This window comes from Acromyrmex echinatior, chromosome 4, assembly GCF_024713525.1.
Source record: "Acromyrmex echinatior isolate Ae372 chromosome 4, ASM2471352v2, whole genome shotgun sequence".
Taxonomy (NCBI): Eukaryota; Metazoa; Arthropoda; class Insecta; order Hymenoptera; family Formicidae; genus Acromyrmex; species Acromyrmex echinatior.
The window spans coordinates 6561999-6582128 of NC_141855.1; the positions used below are offsets into that span (position 1 = coordinate 6561999).

At 36.2% G+C, this 20130-nt stretch overlaps 2 protein-coding genes across 2 annotated transcripts in view; one reads left to right on the top strand and one right to left on the bottom strand.

Moving 5' to 3' along the window:
• Positions 1-297: 297 nt before the first annotated feature.
• Positions 298-5096, top strand: Crz (corazonin). The gene is made up of 3 exons (XM_011066852.2): positions 298-439; positions 4381-4593; positions 4853-5096. The coding sequence occupies exons 2-3, from the start codon at positions 4381-4383 to the stop codon at positions 4964-4966; spliced, it is 327 nt and encodes a 108-aa protein (XP_011065154.1). The 5' UTR covers positions 298-439; the 3' UTR covers positions 4967-5096.
• An 8556-nt stretch (positions 5097-13652) lies between these two features.
• The window catches only part of C15 (homeobox protein C15), a 32531-nt gene continuing 26053 nt past the window's right edge, over positions 13653-20130 (bottom strand). Inside the window, exon 3 of the mRNA XM_011066912.2 lies at positions 13653-15683. Within this exon, the coding sequence (XP_011065214.1) occupies positions 15443-15683 (241 nt within the window). The 3' untranslated portion in view covers positions 13653-15442. The remainder of the gene's footprint in view (positions 15684-20130) is intronic.

Consider the following 20130-nt stretch of genomic DNA (forward strand, 5'->3'; position numbering starts at 1 on the left):
AAACATGCATATTGAAAATTTGAATTATTAATATAAAATAGATGTAATAACATATATTTCACAAAATTATGATTTCTAAGTATTCTCCGTAATTTTAGAAAATTGCTCAAATCTGTAGAATAACTTTCTACACATCGTTACTGTGTACATATAAATTATCTAACTACTACTTATATTTATCGAACGTTAGATATCGCTCGATGAAAGCGTAAAGTTAAGTCAATTTTCGCACAATGTCAACTAATATTAATTACCAGTAATTACTAGTCTCATTGGATACCTCGTCTAGGAGCATAATCTTTTGGCTCCTAATATTGATATTGCTTTGGAATGTGGAACGTATATAAAGCTTCTCCTCCATCAAATCGAGAGGAACACTTTCAGCAAGATCTTCTACGAGAACATATCGTTTCACCAGCAACAAAGAAAATCCATCGAGGTGTGTACATACCTACCTACTTTTCTGTACTTTAATTAAGAGAGAGAGAGAGAGAGAGAGAGAGAGAGAGAGAGAGAGAGAGAGAGAGAGAGAGAGTCAGGAATTATTAATTTAAAATTAAATTTTGGGATAAGGACTCTTCAACACAATTTTACTTTAATAAGTTTTTTCCTTAAAAAAAATTTTTATATTTCCTGCAAATGGTGATTTAAACAAGAAAATTATCTGCTTTATCCGCAGTAGATATGTGTGTTTAAAATCTTCCCTTTTACCGATACTCGATATGATGACAACAATTGGTAAAAAATGAAAATGTTACGTTGAAAAGTTGCACATCTCAAAATTAATAACTTTTTATTACAGTATTTTTTTAAATTCTGAGTTTAAATAATAAATTTTAATTAGGATAGTAAATACGTAATTTCTATAACTTTATCTTCTTTCCATGTTATAGTTTCAATTATATCTTCTTTAAAACTATGGTCAACGCGATATTGCAAATACTTTGAAGCGTTTTTTAATTAGTCAGTATGTAAAATTGGTCAGTTTGTAAAATTCTTTCTTCTAATTGATCTATCAAATGCTTCAAAGCATTTGTAGCGAGACTTTGACCACAACCTATGTCACATGTTTTCAAAATTTAAACATTGCAATCCTAGTATAATGTAAATTTCATCTCTTTGTCAGAATTGTGATAGTGTTCCACTTAAGCAAATGAGCTTGAGCAATATCGCTTTTCCACAAAAATATTAGTCTTTAGGGTCGATTTTCTAAAAAGTATCTAAAAAATGCTATTTATCTCGTGTTTTCTATCAATGCAGCGATATGTATAAAGCCTGTTCCACAATGTGCTTTTTGTTTCCAATTTCTTGCTTTTTGCTACTTTTTACATCTTGTCTTTTTGCTTCTTATTCGATTTTTTATTGCTTGAGATAAGAGTTAATGAACTTCGAAAGAAACAAGAAATACATAGCAAGAAATACAATTGATAAAACGGTTGCAAAAGAGTTAAAAGTTAAAAGAGTTTAAAGGTAAAAAAACAAGAAACAGGAAACACATTGTAGAATAGGCTTAATTCTAAGATAAAACATGATAAGTCTAAAACTTGATAAGTCTAAAGTTGCTTCAGATAGCGCGCAATGTTTAAAATTTACAGACTTTCATTATAACTATAATATAAACTATTCACACAAATTGTTGCCATTTTTTAAACTAATTGAGGATGAGAATAGCTATTGTTTGGATTGTAATACATAACCGTATTACACTCATGCGATATATTCAAATCAGTATATTATGTACATACTGTGTACATATATACGACATTATCAATATCGGCTCAGGTTAATTTATCTCTTTTTTTATCACATGCAAAATCGGAGAACAGTCTATTAATGTACAGAAGTTAGTGAATTTACATTGCAATTTTATCAGACTTTGATCAAACTTAGATAAACTTAACTGTTATTAATTTATCAAGTTACTTTGTTAATATGGAATTATTAATTTGTTGTTGTTTAACTTAATGAAAAAAATATTAGGATCAGAAATGAATAATTAATATGGTTGGAAATTTTTTTGCTTTAATTTTAATAATTGAATTAATCGCTAATTCAATTATATTTAACTAATCTTTTATTTATAATGAAAAGATAATAGATTAGATATTAGATTAGAATAGATAATATATTAGATTAGATAATCTAATTTAATTAACTATCTAATCTTACAAGTTGATGTTCCATTAGAATAAAATTTTAATTTCATTAAAGAAACGGCATTTCTCTCATATAATTTTTTAATATGTTATACTGCATCGAAGAAGTTTTTTTGCAAAATAAATTTTCGGATTGATTGAAATTTAGAGAAAGGAACAAAATTTAAAGAAAATGATCATATTATTATTCATATTATTATATTGTTGCATTCTAAATAAAATCAGTTTTGTTTCGTAAAAAACGTTTAACAAAAGAATTCAATCATTGCTATCGTAAATTACAATTTCGTATCGTGGGAAGATCGAGTAATACGAATAATATAGAAGTATCAATAGAGAAAATGATGGATAATGGACATATAGACTTACGGGAATGCGTAGAAACGGAACAATCCGGTTACCAAGCTAATGGATTACGAAACGTACGACAAATTGCCCGTCAGCGTGAAATGGAAAATCCACGATATATCGTACCTTCGACGCAACGTGCACTGCGAAATAAATTGCTTCCCTGACATTTTCTAATTTTGTTCCACGAAATAAGCGTGCTTTAATGTGTATTCGATAAAAATTCCAAACGTTAGAGGATCATTATTTCGTCATCGCATATAGTAATCCTGTAGGTCTATTCTGTAACTTTTTAACGACAATTTTACTAATTAGGGATGTCGTTGCGCAGATACTTTACATAGTGAAAAAGCTGCGCAATGACAGTGTACAACGATAATGAATTGGGAAAAAAAAAAAAAGAAAACTGAGTACTTTTCTTAGCAGTAGAATGATATTTTTTCTATGTGGACAAATGTTCGAAATGTTATTAGAAAAATAATTTGTCAAAAGCAATTTTTTTCAAATAGTTCGTACGACCTTTTTTTCTTATTCCATTACAAATTAAACATCGGTTAATATTACTAGCGGACGCGATGCACTGTTGTTCAGGTTTGTGCAGCGGTTCAAATGGTTGACATGGTTCATCCCTATATGCTAACGGAGATGCTGGTCACGTCTCTTATCTGCTCGGACACTTAGTAGCACTTACGCTTATCTTAATGACCAGGGACGCTCGTAGCGTTAATGGTCCTCTTAAAATTAGCGTGCGGAACAAAAGTCGAGCGCGCGCTGAAAATTTTCAAGAAATGAGTTTGTCCGGTACTACACGAGTCGTTAATCCGCGCGTCATCCTTTTTTTAATGAATATGAGAATTTAAAGAGACCGATGTAAAACATGCGATCTGCAAGAATTCTGCAATTATCGTAATCGCCCACTTCGGTATCTAAAGATTTATGCTTCCGCTAATTATAAATGAAAGCTTCAAATATTGTTTATTAGATAATTTATTTTATTTACAAGTATTATGAAAATACGAAGAAAAGGAAATAATTTTCCTTAAATACTTGATAAAATACTTGAAATGTCACTTCGCTGTATTGCATTGCTGTATTGTTTGCGTCATCATTATATTGCCAACGATGGCATTCGAGTGGTGTATCAAAAGTGATATCCTTATGAAAAAACGTGTAATGGTGGTAGTGTAAACTTGCGATCGTGCAATTTTAAATTGCACGGCTTCGTACGGATCGTTGCCTCGTCAAGTCTACCGTGACAGTTAGGTAGTCTATTGTTTTTCCCTTCGCATTAAATCGTTACAAACGCAAGCGCAGACTTCCTCTTCCTATCTTAACGGCGAATCAACAAACAATTTGATTACAATTACATGAGATTCCGGATTTGCGACATTTTAAAAAGATTTATTGTTAGCTACCGATATATTAGAAAAAAATTGTATAATAATTGTCTCAGTGACAAGCTGCTTGTCTCTTTCACGCTTGTCTTTGATTGTAACGGATAGTCTATATATAATCTACTTGAATTTGGAGCTCCGGAAATCGGCAGAATGTAAATCCGCTTGATAAAAGTGAAGAACTGTTTTAATAATATCCATCGAATTATTCAAGCGTCGCTCATGGCTAGTTATCGACTATTGCTCTACGCTAATTAACGTTTGAAAATCATTAGTCGTTTTTGAAAGCTGCCAATAAGTGCCAAGTCGTTCGTCCTTGTGCAATTATTTAATAGACTTAATTCAGCGAATGTTTAAAAGAAAAATTCATTGCACGGTATCGATTGTCCTGATTGCCCTTCTTATGCCTTTAATTTTTTCATTTCCATTATATTCTCGCGGATGGAAATATTTTCTCCACGCACCGTATTTGCCTTTCGCAGATGGCCACGAAATGTGTATTCGTTTTCATCCTGTTGTCGTTGGTCATAAGCACCGTTTTTTGCCAAACCTTTCAATACAGTCGTGGATGGACCAACGGCAAGAGATCTGACTTCCCAAACTCGTTAGGTATCTCCAATCCAGGAGACGAACATTTCATTAACGGCGAATTCAAGAGACTGAAGATGCTGGTATATGGGAATGTCGATGAACAAGTAAGCTTTTAAACAGTATTATTTAATTATAAGATTTGTATTATTACGAAATCTTGCAAAACTGATTCAGAACGATAACATAATGGAGAAACAATATACGTAGTATATATATATTTGTCAAAATAAAATTAATTTTGATGCGAGCAGATAAGGCAAAGAATTTTATCATTAAAAAAATTAAACACTTCTGCAAATATTATATTATAAATGTCGTTTTAATACTGAGATTTAGATTAATCCATTAATATTTTCTCCACAGCCGCTGTTGATGCACTGCGATTTTGTGGACAATGGAAAATTGAGAAAACTCGGTCACGCGGATAATTATGCCTCTCAGCTGCGGGAAAAAGGACAGAATGATGGCAATTACTGAAGCGGACATTGAGAGTGATGGTCGTCACATAATATAATTATAATTGCTTCAATGAAATACATCAGTATATAATTTTAGAGGCGCTTTTTTTTAAATTTAGTGAAAGCGGAATAAATTATTCATGCATAAATCTAAGTTCTAATGATAATCCACAACCAGAACCGTCATATCCCTATCAATGCAGAAACATGGTATTCACGCGACGCTTACATCTTATTTAGAAGAAAAAAAAAATAAAGTATAGTCAATACATCGTAGATATTGGAACTGTTAGAATTATATTTGTACGGTTATCGCCACCGTTTCTTCGAGTTTGTCTTGACTCGTGACGGCTAATTAAATTTCGCTCTCTTAATTGGACAGTCGGTCGATGGAATACATCGCGGACCGTCGTTGGTTAGTACTCGACATGGAAGGGGGATTTTGTCTGTCAACGGAAGATGGAGTGAAACCATGCCGAATGGAGACACCCGCTGAGTCCGTGGATTATCCCTACGGACAACTTATCTTCCCTGCAATACGGCACTCGGACTCCTGGCCCGAATATCAGACGCCGGGACGATAAGGATCGTTTGAACGAAATAACAGATTAATTTTTTATTGAATCTACAATTCGGTTAGAGCCGATTTCGAGAGTTTCATCGCGGATTTCGCGCGTTAACATCTCGCCGCCTCGGAAAATATGGTGCGTTCGTACCGAAATTGAAAGCGCGGCACTTTAAAGTCACGTACCGTCGTGATAATCAGCACCGTTCAATTAGAGATCAAAGATCGACGTCGATTTTCGGAAAAACTCGGCAACGCTCAGGATTATTGGTCGATTACGTCGGCGGGGCGTACGTAACTATCGCAGACGGCTAATGCGCTTGAAACTTAGCTGTTAATCAGAAACCAATTACTGGAGGCGGGACGAAATGAGTTTAATCGCATTAAATATTAAAACGTTCTGACGATATCGTCACGCGCGCGCGCCTGTTTCGATGTATACCCGGTGTCTCCATCGTGTACGCACGAGTCAGTCATCACAGGGTGGCACACACCAGCACGTGCTGGCTTCAGCCATTTTCCTGTCTTAATACCCACGGGAGTGGCCAGCCGGCAACTATCGTGCACCCTCCGCGAGTACCTTGCATTGAATCTTGAACCTGCGAAACTGCAATGATCCAAGTGTCGGATATTTTTAGTAATGGATATTTTTATCAGAGCCTCGGCAAAACGATAGATTTCAGCTGCGAAAAATCTGAAATATGAAATGAACAGCGAGTTTTTGAGAATACAAATTTCATTAATGATAAAAATCGTAAAAAGTTTTTGACGTGAAATATTCATGAAACAGTTCACTTCTATTTTAATAAAACGTCTTGCGAGATGATCATCGCGATATAAATACGCGTGTCGCAAAATTATACTCCCTTATATATCGCGACGATAAAGGCTTGATGGCCGGCAACTTCCTCAGTCTCGTAAAATAAATAGTGACGATCGCGAAATACAACCTGTCGAGGAATAATGTAAGACTTGATGGAACCTCGTTGAATATACGAGCAGTAACGTGAATGATGTACGATCCATCCCTATGTCTCTTACAAGTTTTAACATAATTTCATATATAAGTAATAATATTTATTACATGGAATTAGAAATCGTGCGTGATTATCGAAAATTAAGACAGTAGATATTACAATGCTAAAAGAGATCGCGGCGGTATCTTGAACGTACGGTGATTTTTGAAATTATAAAACCATGTCGAAGATAATAGTTCAGGTTATACAGCATCCTACGGAGATCTCGAGGATTATCTCAATTATGGAATTACGCTCGTTTGTGTGAAATTTCTGCGCCACTCTCTCTCGCCGCACAGATATACAAAGTGCGAACGAAACGAATTCCTATTAGCGATAGAGAAACAGAAACGTTGGCGCGGTGAAAAGCGAGCCCGACGGCTCCCCGGTATAAATACATAAAATCGGGCAATCATCCTAAATGGGCGCCTCGCTGAGGCGGATCAGGAGCGGCTGTCGCCTTTTTCAAGCTGTCGTCTGTCGCCTGTCGTTTGTCGCGCGACAAGGGATCGCGCAATTCCAGCGCCACGTAGTTGAAAACGAAAAAGCGTAGAACGACGGAAAAGCGTTTGACAAGTACAATTTCCGTCTCTGACACGTCACGCTCGCTCGGTGCTTTTATTACTTTCGCTTGTATCTCCCTCCACCCGTCCTCCTCATAAGGAGATACGTTAACATTTATCGTATTGTTTCGTGAGCATCCGAACGAATTCATTCGCAGGATACTACAGAGTAGCACATGAAATGACGTACCATTTGCTTTCTATATGACGCATTTATTTTTAACAAAGTTTACATCACGTGCACTATAGATTTTCAGTACTGGTGGTAAATTTTGGAACACAGCCAAAATTGTGTGGTTCAGAATGGATATAATATTGTACAATTATATAGAATTGATTATCAAAGCCTGAAAATTGGAAAGAAAATTAAATACATATATATATATATATATATATATATATTTGTCCTTTTGTTGTTAAATTATTCTAAACTGTTAAGAAATAATTTTTTACTAACCCTTCGCGTCGGCCATGACATTTTTGCACCTTCCGTCAGCAATCTGGATCTTTGAATTTCAGTGCAATTTGCAGATTTTTATGTTATTCCTGACCGATAAAAATCTGAAAAAATTCTAGAACACTCGTGAAAGTTGACGAGTTGTTACTATCATAAAAGTTGGATTGTATTTTACTTAATTTTTTACAGAAATTAATCTACTACATTTTCCTCAATTAAAAGATCTATACCTTCAAAGTCAAACTTGGCCGCCGAAGACTTAATATTGTGTTCTCTTTTTTTTTGCTCGGTTTGTGATGTACACTTTTCTCTCTTCAGCCAGATGACCTTCATAACGCGAATGTTATTCGTTCATAGTGATTCTACATGGCCGAGGAACGAAACAGACGTGATCGCCGTCTGTCTGGCGGCGTCTATCCGAAAAAAAGCGGTTTCGATTTTAACACGGCTCGACCGTGTTCCCGTAGCGGCGAAACCGCAAACGATCGGAAATAGAGAAACTGCTTCGCAAGATAGTTGCGGGGAGACCCGTTTTACGGACAGGAAATGAACGGTGCTTCGGCACTGTGTTTTAGGAAACGCGCACGAGGCACTTAACCGCCATGAAAATTGATTGGCCTCCTGCGTCCGATCAAAATACCACCCAACTAGGTGTTGCACCCAACTAGGTGTTGCGTTCCTCGAAACGGAACCAGAATACTTTCCCCGCCGGAAGATCACCGGAGCAATAATTTTATTTTTCTCGGAATAACGCGACCTCACAAAATAAGAATCTTGGCTTATATATGTCCATAGAAATATATATTTTCCAAATCTAATTCATAGAGCATTTTTTCGAATAGTTTTTGCCAGTAAACCCACACGATTTTGCTAAAAATCTAGCTAAATACATACAAGCCGATAAAAGTAATTTTATCGGACTAATTATTAAAATAATTATGTAAGAAGCTCAAGCTCTGGTTACTAGAAATTTCTTGCAACATCAATCATGCTTAAATTTCCTACATTATTATTTTAATCAAACAAAATTATTTTCAGATCTAGCTGTATCTATTTTTTTAGATACTTCAACAAAATCGTTCTTTCCACAAACCTGAGTTTGATTGGCAATTTAAGAGTGGGCGTTATATTCCGAAATTACCTAAAAAATCGTGAATATAACGTCGCTATCTCGCGCACAATAATCCCGAAAATATCTCCGGGCGCCCGACGAGTGTGTCGCGTTGGCGGATTTATTTTTCAACGGAACTATCAATTTCCATAAGCGCGACTCGTTGTTCCCGTCGCGAAATTGAGCCGCCATTCGACGATGAGGCAGCGGCGGCGCGGCAATGATGGCGGCGATGGCATGGAAAAAGCATAGCACGTTCGCATTCGCTCTCTCGCGCGAAGCGCAATCACAATAAATTTTCTACGCTCGTATAAATATGGCAGCGCGCCGCTCATGATTTTATAAACGCGCTTCGCATGTCGTGTATATATATGTATGTATATATATATATATATATATATATATATATATACACACGCACGCACGTACGCACGCACGCACGCGCGTGTCCCGCGCGGATGTTGTAACATATATATATATATATACATACGATACAGTACTCAGAAATTGCGATCAAACGGAACGACGTTATTAACACCGCTTCCTATATTCTCTATGGATTCATCTTACACCGCCATTCTCCTCCGAGTGAATTTCATTGAAAGTTTTATTCGCGTCCCTCCCCTCCCCCCTCCCCTCCCCTACACGCCGATATCGCAGGAAGATCGACGTGTTATTAACGGGTCTCTCAAGACAACGTTCCCACGTCGTGCGTACGCGTTCGGAATCAGATAGCCGGACAAAGCGGCTGATATTGCGTGCTCCCGGGAAATTAGCGAACGCAATACGAATACGAACCTAATTAACCGCGATGCATGAATAATCCCTGCGTGGAACGCGTTATCTTCAGGTATCAGAGTACCGGAAACACAATGAAAAGCAATAGGAACAGGGAATAATACCCGTATTCATAGTCAGATCTTATATTTAAGGCTTCTTTAAATTTAATCGAAATTTTAGTCCTACTCTTTCAATTTCAATTAAATCTTACAAATCTGTTTTGATACTTGAACAATCAAATAGGAGACCTCTTTTGATATTATTTAATCCACAGCTTTTATTTAGAAAACTTCTTTTGAATCTAAATTTTTTGCGATAACTGCCATTTACAGGCTCAATGTAGGAGTTCATTATTAGATTAGAACCTGTTACAAATCTCTAGAGCCTACATACGTCCTAATTATAAATCTTTAGAGTCTATATACGTCCTAAAAATAAGATTCAAAGTAGGAACGAAATTCCGACTCGATCTTCAGACACTCTACGAATTATTTTATTATTTTGGTTAGCTGCTGAGCATCTATAGATAAATTTTAGGAAGCCTTAAGTACAAGGTCTAATTATGAATAAGAGATTTCAACCTATTAGAAAGCGTCCATTCTAGTATTACACATGATTTCTGATAGGCTGAAGTTGATTGTTTCCTATACCTATTGCCTGTGTTTCCAGTTTAAATGGCGCACAGAATTTTCACACAGAGGAACGTACTGATTCAAGAAGAAACAGCTAAGACGAGGGAGGTGGGGGGGGGGGGAGGGCGAGAGATGCATGGAAGAAGAGTTAATATTGGATTAGTTTTTAATTCGAGCTACATCTCCCTTTCTACGCGGCTTGATGGCCATGTGAAACGATGCTACACGCCACACGAGGGGTGGCGTGTGCGTGCCGAGTGTGTGCATGAGCGTAGATTAATTTCCAGGGTGCGCGCCGATCCGGTCGGGAAGGGCAATGAGTAGTAAATGGCATCAATAATTTGCATAATTTCGCGTCGATTTGCGCGTGACTCGCGAGATTATACGGTAATCCGCGCGCCGGCACTTGGGACTTACAATTTTCTCGAAAAACGGTATTATTTACACGTTTTATCCGTGACGGAACGACCGAATACACTTCGTTAGCGTAATGTAAAGCGATGTTAAATGATGAAGATGTTTGTTCCTGCGAGTTAATCAGTAGAAACAAAGAGAGAGAGAGAGAAGTGTATTTTCAAATTTTTCGAAGATTTTCCGCAGAATGGAGTAGAAATTGCTCCGAGTACTTTTTCTATGTCATAAGGAAGTTTTTGCAATATCATTTATTCAAATACGATGAACGCTAAGGTTTGATTCTTCTTAACTTAAAATTGAAGAAAAGGATAACGTGACTTTAGCGTTCACCGTATCTAGATTCACATTTTGCAAAACTCCCTATTACCGACACGATTTTACTTGAGAAAAGAGCGTTTTACACATCAATGTTAACAGTCATACGCGCGAATGCGTACATCAAATAGTAATACTTTTAAATTGAACTTTTCGTAATTTTAATTTTTCATTCTGACTCTTTTTCTTTTTTTCAACGTCGCGGTCAACGACTCGTTGGCGACGTGTGGAGTTTCGGGTATGGGATTCAATAGAGCCGCTTGGACATCTTGATACTTGGAGTCTTCGTAATTGGTTGTCTCCCCTTTCGTCTCCGGCCCACCACCGATGCGGTGTCTACGTTAAAAACTAGAAATACCGCAGGAAAAGGTCTCTGCTAGAAAGACAAGATTACAGGGCGCCGATGACGCGCCGATGGTGTTGTACCTGTTCGGGGTATACCTGTCGGAAACGGTTCACTCAGCAGATTTCTGTGCTAAACGGCGGAAACGTTTGAGATACTTCCGTCAAGTGTGCTCTTTTAGGAACACATACATATTGGTCTATATATGTTTGAAAGTCATTATTTTAATTTGTCATATCCTTAGATAAAATATAGATAAATTACGATTGATCATAGGTGAATAATTGAATCTTTATCTCAAATAACACAAAGTCCAAAATTGAGACAGAAAACGTTGTAAAGATCTGTTTGAAAAAAAAAGTCTAAATCGTCCTTCAGACGTTTTTAAGAGATCTTATGTCCTGATTTTGGACACGCATGTTGTCTGGGACATAAAGATTCAATTATTCATCTGTGATCAATTGTGACCGATAAGTACGTTAATTCCTATCATTATATAAAATAACGTAATGATATCTTTTTCAATGTTCAATATTATTAATAATTTTTTAAACAATAATATTCGTACAGAGTCAGAGAGCGACATTTTAATTTAATTTAATTAATTTAATTAAATTTCATTTCACTTTAATTTAGTTTATTGCAAAGCTATATGAAAAATAAACTAAATTAAAATTAAATTAAATTAAATTAATTAAATTAAAAATTAACACAATGTCATGTCTTACATGTCTCATGTAACACAATGTCTTATTTTGAGCTATAATTAAATTAACTTAAAATTAATATAATTAATAAACGTTTCGGCTTACAAAGCCTTTTTCAGTGCTTACTATGACACTTCACCATTTATGGTTTTCGTTGTATTCGTTATTCTTTATTCGTTAATTTAAGATTGTATCTCTGCGTTGTAGCACTTTAATTATAGCTCGAAATAAGCCATGACGTTGTGTTAATTTTTAAGAAAATATACGAGCATTTTTTACTCCATTTTAATTAAATTAAATTTTTTTGAAAGTTAAATAATATTATTTCGGTATATTTTCAAGATATTAGATATCTTAAATAAATCAATAATAATACAATTTTGGAAGCATTTTGAAATCACATATCACACAGATTCGTTGTGATCGGAGAGTCCTACACGAAGTGTTTGGGACCTTCGTTCCCGGTGGCGGAGGGTATTTGTCTCCAAATAATTGGGCGGGACGGCGCGCGGTATCTCCTCTGCAATTATAGGCAGTAAACGTAGCCACATCCGGTACAGGGAGCTCTAGGTGAAGCGGGATAATTCCATGAGAAAAGACACCGATTAAGGCGATCGGAGAAAAAGGACTCGCGTCTTTGATGGACGTTGTTAGGGGAAAGAAGTGTGACAGAAAGAGGAGGAAAAAAAGGAATAGGAAAACTTGCTGCTATTCGCCTTTTACACGGATACGAAAGATCAAAATATTATGATCGTGTGACAAGGTAGTCGTTTGGACAGAAAAATAACGGAAATCAAGTTTCCAAAGAAGATATAGGCATTACGCGGCGCACTGACACGAAGTAATGAGTTCTCGTTACGACAACCCGTTCCGATGCCTTCCTCGTATTTCTTAAACGGCGCAATTTGCAAAGTATACCGATTTCATCGAAGAAAATGAAACGTTATACCTCGTTCCGCGTATTTGCTGCAAAATGCACGCGTACAAATGACATTATACAAAATAATGAGATGAATCGATTGATGTGGAAGAAAACATATAATTGCGTTTAACAAGAACACAACAGATTCCAGATGCATGTCTGAGTCTGTATGAAGGTCTATGTCGATGTAGGATTATCAAATGATTATAACTTATCATTCTATAAAAATATTAAGATAAATATATCAAAAGATATGATTACGTTCTATGAGATTTCCATTACATTTCACGTTGGAGTAGCTGCAGAGTGACATTGTTTACAATAATGAGATAATCAATTGATGTAAAAGAAAAAGTAATTGCACATTCCAGATGTTTTGCTGTATTTGCATAAATAGCAGTATTAAAACTCATTTCTTCATATAATTACGATAAAATTGTAGTAAAAATATATTTTACTAAATGTTCTATCTATTTGATGTATAGAATACATTTAAATGAGGTATGAAATGTCTCGGAAATTATTGACTTTTTACGTTATTACTTTATTTTTTAATATTTTCTTGAATAAAAGAATATTATTATAAAAATTTATTGGTTTATATATAAAATCATATGTTTGCGTTTAAAAATATTTTGATAATTTTAAGATATTAAAAATTATCAAATAAAATATTGCAAATAAAATATTGTATTTTTACTATAATATTAGTTTGTTCGGATTAAATAATCTTTTTTTAATTTTTCTATAGTAATTTATAATTACTTCTATATAATAAATTTTCTAAAAGCGATAGAAATGTTTTGTACGATTAAGACAAATCATATTCTTATATTCTTATATTATAAAAATCTTCCTCTATAAAGACACACGCTAATCAGTATGCTGTGAAATATAACGAAAAGAAATTACTTGCGCCGTGAAGTTCATTAAATTATTAATCGAGAGTTGAATTATTCCGTCTTTTTTTTATATTTTTAAGCTTTAGACACAATCGCTTTTACGTCAAATAAAGTCCATTACAATCAACGCGATAACGTTCGAGATACCTGTGTAAAGGAAACATTAAAATCTTTAATTATCCACAGATCACAGAACGGATCGTTGCTTATTAAGTTAATGAAATTATTACTGACGTTGTTGCTAATTGTTTCTGCTGTAATTCCGTGCTCTTCCCACGCAACCTGTCGGCACAGTCGGATTCTTGGCAAGGATGTATGGTTAGATAGCGAGGAACGAGTAGCAGTTAAATCATTTTATATGCATTTCAATTGTTTTCTCGTATATACAACGTTACATGTACTTACATAACATCACATCGTTCACTATAATAATAATTACCGAACTTAAAACATACCTAATTATACGACGACGACGATGACGACGACGATCGTAGTGTACGGTATGTATGGTTTATTTTTTTAGCAATGTATATATATATATATATATATATATGTATATATATATATATAATAATAATATTCCGGGATATATAATCTTGATTGCATTCTGCTGCGTCGCAGTAATGAAATAATATATATATATATATATACAGGACGTATCTAACAATCAAAGAGAACACACGCTGTCGGTATGTTGACACGACAGCGCTTCTGCGTATACAAGTATTTCATATATCGTACAAGTATATGTCTAATTACAACTATGGCGTCTAGTATGTACACGGATATGTCACGTCAGCTGTTCCGTTAAATCCGCATTCACATCTAATAAAAAAATACTTTAATTCGACGAAAGAAAGTTGAAAATCGCATTCCTTAGCAGTCATATTTTCCAATCAAGTCATTCACTGATGTGTTTATAATGTAAAATTTAAAACCCGGTTATTTCTTAATTGCGACGTTAAATGAGAATGTGAATATGGATCTTGGACTTTGTTGCGACTTCACTTGTGCGATCGATGATTTCTCGACGAATGCATAACGCGGGAAAACGTACAGCTTCTCTTTAGGAAAAGTTGAGTCACTCAGCATGAGGAGACATTATCGAACGTCCGGCCCGTTCGCGATCTAGAAATAAACGTTTCGGAGGGGCACTCATCTCCGCGACTCTATTTCGTCGGGTCGAGACACGTACATGTCGATAATGTCGCGTCAATCGAGGCTAATTGCGATAATCCTCGCTTCGAGAGAAGAAACGTACGCTTTTAATGCGACCCGATTGTTCGTACATGATAAATTCACGACGATTATCGCGCCTCGCGCGCGATCGTACCGCGCTAGTTAACTGCTCAAACCGTGACAATTATATATGGCAAAATCTCGAGCCGTGGCTAATAAGTGATACAGCTCCGAGTATGTGATGTTGTAAGGCAATGTACAATCGATTTCGCGGTGCTCTTTAGGACGTTCGTGTTTGGTGGTCGCCTGAATATCGTAAGGCAGAAGGAAGGCGATGCTAATAGCCTACAATCCGTAAATATTCTTATAAAAAAAAAAAAAAAAAAAAATTATTCTCTGCTGTTATTATTTCATGATTCATGATAAGTGGATGAATGAGTATTTTCTCGATACAATATATTTATCGTAAAATAAATTTAAAGATGAAGAAAAAACAAAAGATCCGACTTCTGATTCTAGACGCAGAGAGGAACGAGGAGGATAAGACGACGATTCACTTGACGAGAGTCTCTCGGATCGTCGTCGCACTTCAGCAAATCGGCTCGGCTAGAGGCTGCGGTGGACCGTAAGGGGAGGCCCATTGGCCGACTGGATGGGTCAGAGTCGTCGTCGATGCTTGCTGCCTGTCCAAACTGGACACCGGAGCGCTGCCCGGGTGTCCAGACACTGACGTCGGGTATGCCACCTTACCGAGGGCCTCGGCTTGCAGGGATAGCATCAGCCGATTCGCAGCTTGTCTCTCGGCTTCTCTTTCCTCCGCCGTTTGTCTCCTACAACAGAATCCAGCGGTGTTGTTGCGGATTAATCGTTTGCCTGGAAATGAATTACTCCTATATGCGACAATTTAAGTGTCAAAAAAATCATTTAGTAGAAAATTGTGCACTCTTATACTTCCTCGCATTTTTAGTTGACTTTACTGAAAAAAATCACGTCACGCAGTTGCATGATGAAATCACACGATGATAAATTCTTTTTTCTTCTATTTCATTCAATTCTTAAAAATTCGGTAACTATAAAATCACATAGATGAAATTATTTTTGTCAATCATGTAATTTTTCAAATTACGTGATTTTTAAAAAAATCACATATTGATTTGGAACAATCCGTTACGTGACTTATACGTGATGTTTTAATTACATGATTTCATGTAACGTTGACATGATTTTTTTTCAGTAAGGAAACCTTCTCAATAAAGACGTTTGATGTGGCGCCAGCCTTCAAATCGTGTTTTTCATAGTCACGCAAGTTTATACATCTAAGGGTGCAGCTTGTCGAGGAAACCTGACTTTTGACACAATACTTATAGTTAAATCGACTATCGTAACACTATAACCGAAGTTCTCAACTGTACGCCGTTCACTGCGCCATCAGGATCGCACTAAGGACGACTTGTATGAAGGAGCAAGCTTAGTGAAGAAATGAAATGGGGTAAAGGACGGTGAAAATAGAGTGACGGTTGTAGTTAGGCGGAAAACAGAAGATGAATATAATAAAGCTAATTCGATTTATCACAAAGTGGAGCGGAGTCCACGTTGCACCATTGAATGACCCACGTGATATCTGTTTTCTAGCTTAAGTCTATTAGAACGCCGCAAAATGGCCGACTCGTTTGGGAAGGTCGATAGAGTTTGCGCGCACGAATACTCAGCGTCGAATAGCGAATTCATGCCTAGTATTCATATAGTTGATTCTTATATTTAAAATCGTCTTAAATACAGTCATAAAATACAGTCATAAATCAACCACAGACTAAGCATTTTAATCCATTTCTTTCTACCTTTTACAAATCTTTGAACTTTTTTTTCATATAAAAAAAATGAAAAAATCCATATTTCTAATTAGATGGAGTGAAAAAATGGCTTAAGACATTACGTTACCGATGCCATTCTTAGTATGGCATATTCGAGGTTTCTTGAATTTCTTGAACTTTGCTATGCTATAACATTTTTATTGACAAAAATATATATATTTTCTTATTATATTCCTTAATATCTGATTGAAAAAAAGGTGTGATAAATACGTTACAAAACGATATGGAATGGTATCGAAAGTTAAGACAATTATATTAATAAAAAGAAATCCATTATTTTTCCAATAGATGGCTTTAGTAATCTATATCTCGCATTCGCGATTACTAAAGCAGATTACTAAACCCATCTATTGGAAAAATAATGGATTTCTTTTTACTACACCTAATATATGAAATAAGAACTGACTACGAATACCCATGGTATCTTAGATACAACATCATTTGTTAGAATCGTATTTCTAAATTTTGAGTCCATTGATAAAAACGTTTCTTTTAAATCACTAAAAGTTTCTATCCCGAGATTAGGATCCAGGCACAGTTTCGACTGTCGCAGTTTCTCATCAGTGCTTCCGTGACAGGATGAATCGGGAACTGGGCGTGCGGTAAGACCGGTTGAATTCGACTTGATCCCAATGTTTTCCTGCGTCGTGATCGTTATAATTTCCTAAAACTGGTTCCTTCTGGCGTAATGCTCGTGGATCTTCTAAAGACCGGTGGCGAGCGCTCGTGTCCTCCTCACGAATTACATCGCGTTCCGGCCTATCGCAGAGCAGGTACTATCTCGTTGACCCTCTTTTTGCCCACCTTTTTGGCCGCGAGTTGAGCAACGCGGCTCAACAACTTCCTGTAATTTTCTTCACCCGATGTACGAGTAAACAAGCTACCCGGTGCCGCCGACGATCGCTCGCCTTCGAAATTTATTTTCCGATTCCCTCGACCCACTTCGACGTTTGTAACTCCCGTAGTTTATCGTCAGATTGATCTTCTTAACGAGCAACTACTAAGCAAAAAACGAATCGCTTTATCTCTCAAACGAGTTCACGATGAAAGTGGTGCTTACATATTCAAATGAGTGGAAAGATACGGATAATTTTTACAAAAAAAAAATCTAATACAGAAATTTTTTATTCATACAGGGTTGTCACAGAAAATAAATTAAAAAATTCCCTGACTTTTCCAGGTTTTCCAGATGAAAATGAAAAATTTTCCAATATAAAATATGTAAATTTTAACACATTTAAAGTTAAGAATTGTAGGAAAGCTAGCCTATATTATTAAAAACAATGCAAAAAAGGTTAGTAGCATACTAAAATTTTGGGTGCAAATTCAAGCTAATAAAAAATAATATAGTATTGGAAAAAAGAATGCAGTTACGAAAAAAGACGATCAAATAAAAATAATGAATAAAATATAAATTTTATTAAAATCGTTTAAAGTGTGCGAGTTTTGAACGTATTTCACTATAAACGTCAGATATAATATTAAAAAATTATAACAATTATCTGGAATAGGAGCAGTTTAAGGAAATTGTGAGCAAATTTCAAAATTCCAAACTTTTTTACATTTTCCCTTGACTTTTCCCGGTTTTCCATGACCAATTCCAATTTTCTCTAACTTTTTTCGGTTTTCCAGGTCTGTCATATATAGATTTTCTTCATCGTTATATTATCGCGAACAAATCACAGTTCAAATAATAAGTCTGGAATTAAGTTACATCGACATTAAGATCATCGGACATTACCACGAAATGGGAGGCGGGAACGAAGTAGAAAACGGACAAGATTTAGCGCGTTGTCACTTTTATTAGCTTTTATTAGGACAATTGAATCTTGCTCGTCCGCGCCCGTCTCCGGAATCCATTGTGGCTACGCCATTGCTGCAGTGACAGGTGCACCTACGCCGCTGCAAGTAATTAACGCGGTTAGCGATTAATAATTGACGGCACCGTGCCGATTACATTTTGCAGCCCCGACGCAGCCTCGCCCTATTCGCTGCGGCCGGCATAACCGTATTCTCTCGCAACCTGGGACACATTACTCTTATCTTTATACTTCAGCGCACGCTCAGACCCCCAACGCAACGCGCACGAAATAAAGCACACCCTCACGATTCTTTCTTTCTAATTAATCAGTTGCATCTTGTAATTTTTATTATTATTTACATTTTATTAACAACTAACACAAGTTGCATATTCGTCGTGCCTTTTGTTATCCGATGTATTCATATAAGCGGTCCTGTTTCTAATCTTAAAGTGTGAATTATTTTTATGTACATTACTTTTCCACGAAACAATTGAATTTGAATAAACATCAGCCCCAATAAGATAATAGTAAATGGAATGAATCATCGATGAAACTCTAATCATACCGAATCGCGAATACGTGCCGATTGATTCCTCTCGCGCTATCTACTGCATTACGCGCGCGATATATCGCGTCGAGTCTGCGAATCGTGTTTGAACGGTTACCGGCCTAGTCCTACACCGTAACCGATGAATGTTTAACGAGGTGAATCGGTGGGGTCGGTCGGGCCCGGCAGAGATCGAAACGATTCAGCCAACGGATTCGAGCGTTTGACAGTTTAAAAGCCAAGAAGCTCTCGGCGAAGAGGTGTAGGGGGCTGAAAGAGGTGACGGGGAAACGCGCGGAGAACTGGCAGTCAAAGCAAGAAGGCGACCGATGGTAGGCAAAGGGGGAGGGAGAGGGTAAGAGAGTGCCCGATGTGCGCGATGGGAGGGAAGAGACTACATTATGTACGGGACAGGGCTAAGCTGTTAGGTACCTGAATTATTGAAACCAAGTTATCTCATCTCTGCCTACAGTCATCTCGTTACTTTAAACGCAGCTGCACGCTGGACCGTACTACACCGCGTCACATCGAGACTTACGTCGACGTTTGTGCGTGCCCCCACGAATTTCTACGATTTTATTTGTCAGACACACTTAACCCTTTGTGGTCCAAACTATTTCGCGTAAATGAACGATGTGATCGAGTATTTCATCCTCAACTTTATTTAATCTATAATCGAATATAAATCAAAGAATTTTTATTACTAATTTATGGAGGAATTTCAAAAATATTGCCAACTAGCCATTATAATATCAAAATGATTCCAAAATGATCATTAAAAGTCATTTTTCCATCATTTCCGATTCATTTTAATATCATTTTGACGTTATTGTAACTATGTTGTTGTATATTGTACTATTGTTCAATAATCATTTTCAAATAAAAATTTGAAAAATTATTCGATACGCTATGTGTATTTAAATTTAATTAATTCAACTTCACATAGGCTTGCAAAAGGCTAAACTTGAACCACCGCGAATTGTACAAAATGTAAGATCTTCACAAAAGGGAAGAAAAAATTAAAAAAAATTTCGAAAAACCAAGTTTCCTCCCCTTC

What these genes read in the sequence shown, in the direction of transcription:
- Crz (XM_011066852.2), top strand. Translation starts at nt 4,381, where the DNA reads ATGGCCACGAAATGTGTATTCGTTTTCATCCTGTTGTCGTTGGTCATA. An exon ending in ATGGGAATGTCGATGAACAA is followed by an intron (nt 4,594 to 4,852) that starts GTAAGCTTTTAA and finishes TTTTCTCCACAG; the next exon opens with CCGCTGTTGATGCACTGCGA.